Source organism: Camelina sativa, chromosome 9 (genome assembly GCF_000633955.1).
Source record: "Camelina sativa cultivar DH55 chromosome 9, Cs, whole genome shotgun sequence".
In the NCBI taxonomy this organism is placed as follows: domain Eukaryota; kingdom Viridiplantae; phylum Streptophyta; class Magnoliopsida; order Brassicales; family Brassicaceae; genus Camelina; species Camelina sativa.
This window is the reverse complement of record NC_025693.1, coordinates 22,142,407-22,144,006: the sequence shown is the minus strand read 5'-3', so window position 1 is coordinate 22,144,006 and position 1,600 is coordinate 22,142,407. Positions and strand designations below refer to the sequence as shown.

The window sequence follows — 1,600 nt, the reverse complement described above, 5'->3', positions numbered from 1 at the left end:
GAAAAACAAGACTGCCTCACCGTTGCACCACTCAAATAAGAGAGCTTCTTCTTCCTCCTCCTTTGGCTAGCCGCTGATGTCACGGCTGCTAAAGCCGCTGCATCCGGTAGAAACCTCTCTATTATGTAACTTGGTGACATTTCTTCGCTTCGCTCTGTGCTCTCCATTGTTAAGTATCCGTTTGAGTCGCCTCCTCCGCTGCTTCCATCATCCGATTCAGAACTATCTTTTGGGAGTTCGACCATGTCTATGGCTTGCGTGAGAGACAAGACATCGACCATGTCTTGGTTTGTTTGATGGTAACGTTCGTGATTGTCACGTTTCTTCATACGCAACAATCTAGCTGGTGTTAAACCCTCACTGGTGTCGTCATCAAATTCGTCGTTTTCACCATTAACCTGTGATGTAGATCGAAGTGATTAGTAATGAAAGGACTAAAAACCCTAAAACGGGAAAACAGAGGAAAAGTTATGGATTTAGAGAGAATGATAGAACCTTTAACCTTCCAGGAGGTAGTTTGAGACGTGGTGTTTCAGATTCAGGGTCATTTTTCAAATGAGACGAGTTCTTAGGCATCCCGGGAGCGGTCTCCCAGCAAAACGGAACAGAAGCTTCAGGAAACTGACCAGGAAGCTTCTCTTGGGTGACATGTCGTTTGGTCGACAAGAATGGAGCGTTGAAGTTCAACCTCCGGGATCTGTTCATATCCATCATCTCTTCAACCGTAAGAAACAAAATCATCTGAGAGGGAATAAAAAGGTGTTCCTTGTTTTGAGAATGAAGAAGGTAAGTAATTGTGAGTTTGGGAGAGATGGGATCTTTGTTGTCTTGACACTCTTTTTTAAAAAACTTTTGTTAGCTGAAAGTTGAAATTTAATGAGAAGTTGTTGAAATTTTGAAACTTTCTCGTGTGTGCAGAACCGATATTTGTGGCCTTTTTATTTACTGGGTTCACAGGCGATAAAGAAAAAACATTAAAGCTATCTCAGAGGTTGAGAAATAGATAAGCAGAAGAGTTTTAGAAAAAGTTAGTCTTCCAATCATGTGGCTATAATATCGATAATGAAACCAAACAAGAACTTTAAAACATCACAAAGCCAAAAGTATCTCTGCCCCAGCAGCTCAACACCAGAATCACCTGGATCAACTTAAGTGATAAACAGAGCAAGAATGTTTGAAATTTTCAGTGTTAATGTTGGTGAAACAAGTTGAAATGTATGAATGAATAGTTTTTTGTTTTCTTGTTTCAGGAGGATAAAAAACACATCCCCGGATGCTTTTGAGAATCAATACAAGAAACATGTAAAAAAGATCAAGAAGTTACAGATACAATTACATAATTCCAGTAAAAAAAAATTAAATAAAAAGAAAGAAAGAAGCAATAATACATCTAGAAATAGGACAGAAGAAGAAGTCCAATTTCACCAGAGGTAAGTTCTTCTTCGTGGGTTCCCTTTCTTTTGGCAGCAAGAAACACTCTCTGCACTACTTATATAGTATCCTCACCCCTCTCCCCCAATAACCAAAATTATAGAGAAAAAAAATATATAGAAGTTTCTATTTACATGGCAATGCTTGCTTTTATCCCTGGTTCACTCAA

General features: G+C 38.9%; 1 protein-coding gene across 1 annotated transcript in view; it reads right to left on the bottom strand.

Moving 5' to 3' along the window:
* The window catches only part of LOC104711722, a 3,075-nt gene extending 2,238 nt beyond the window's left edge, over positions 1-837 (bottom strand). Inside the window, exons 1-2 of the mRNA XM_010428451.1 lie at positions 496-837; positions 279-398 (exon numbers count right to left, since the gene is read on the bottom strand). Coding sequence (XP_010426753.1) covers positions 279-398; positions 496-741 — 366 coding nt within the window. The 5' untranslated portion in view covers positions 742-837. The remainder of the gene's footprint in view (positions 1-278; positions 399-495) is intronic.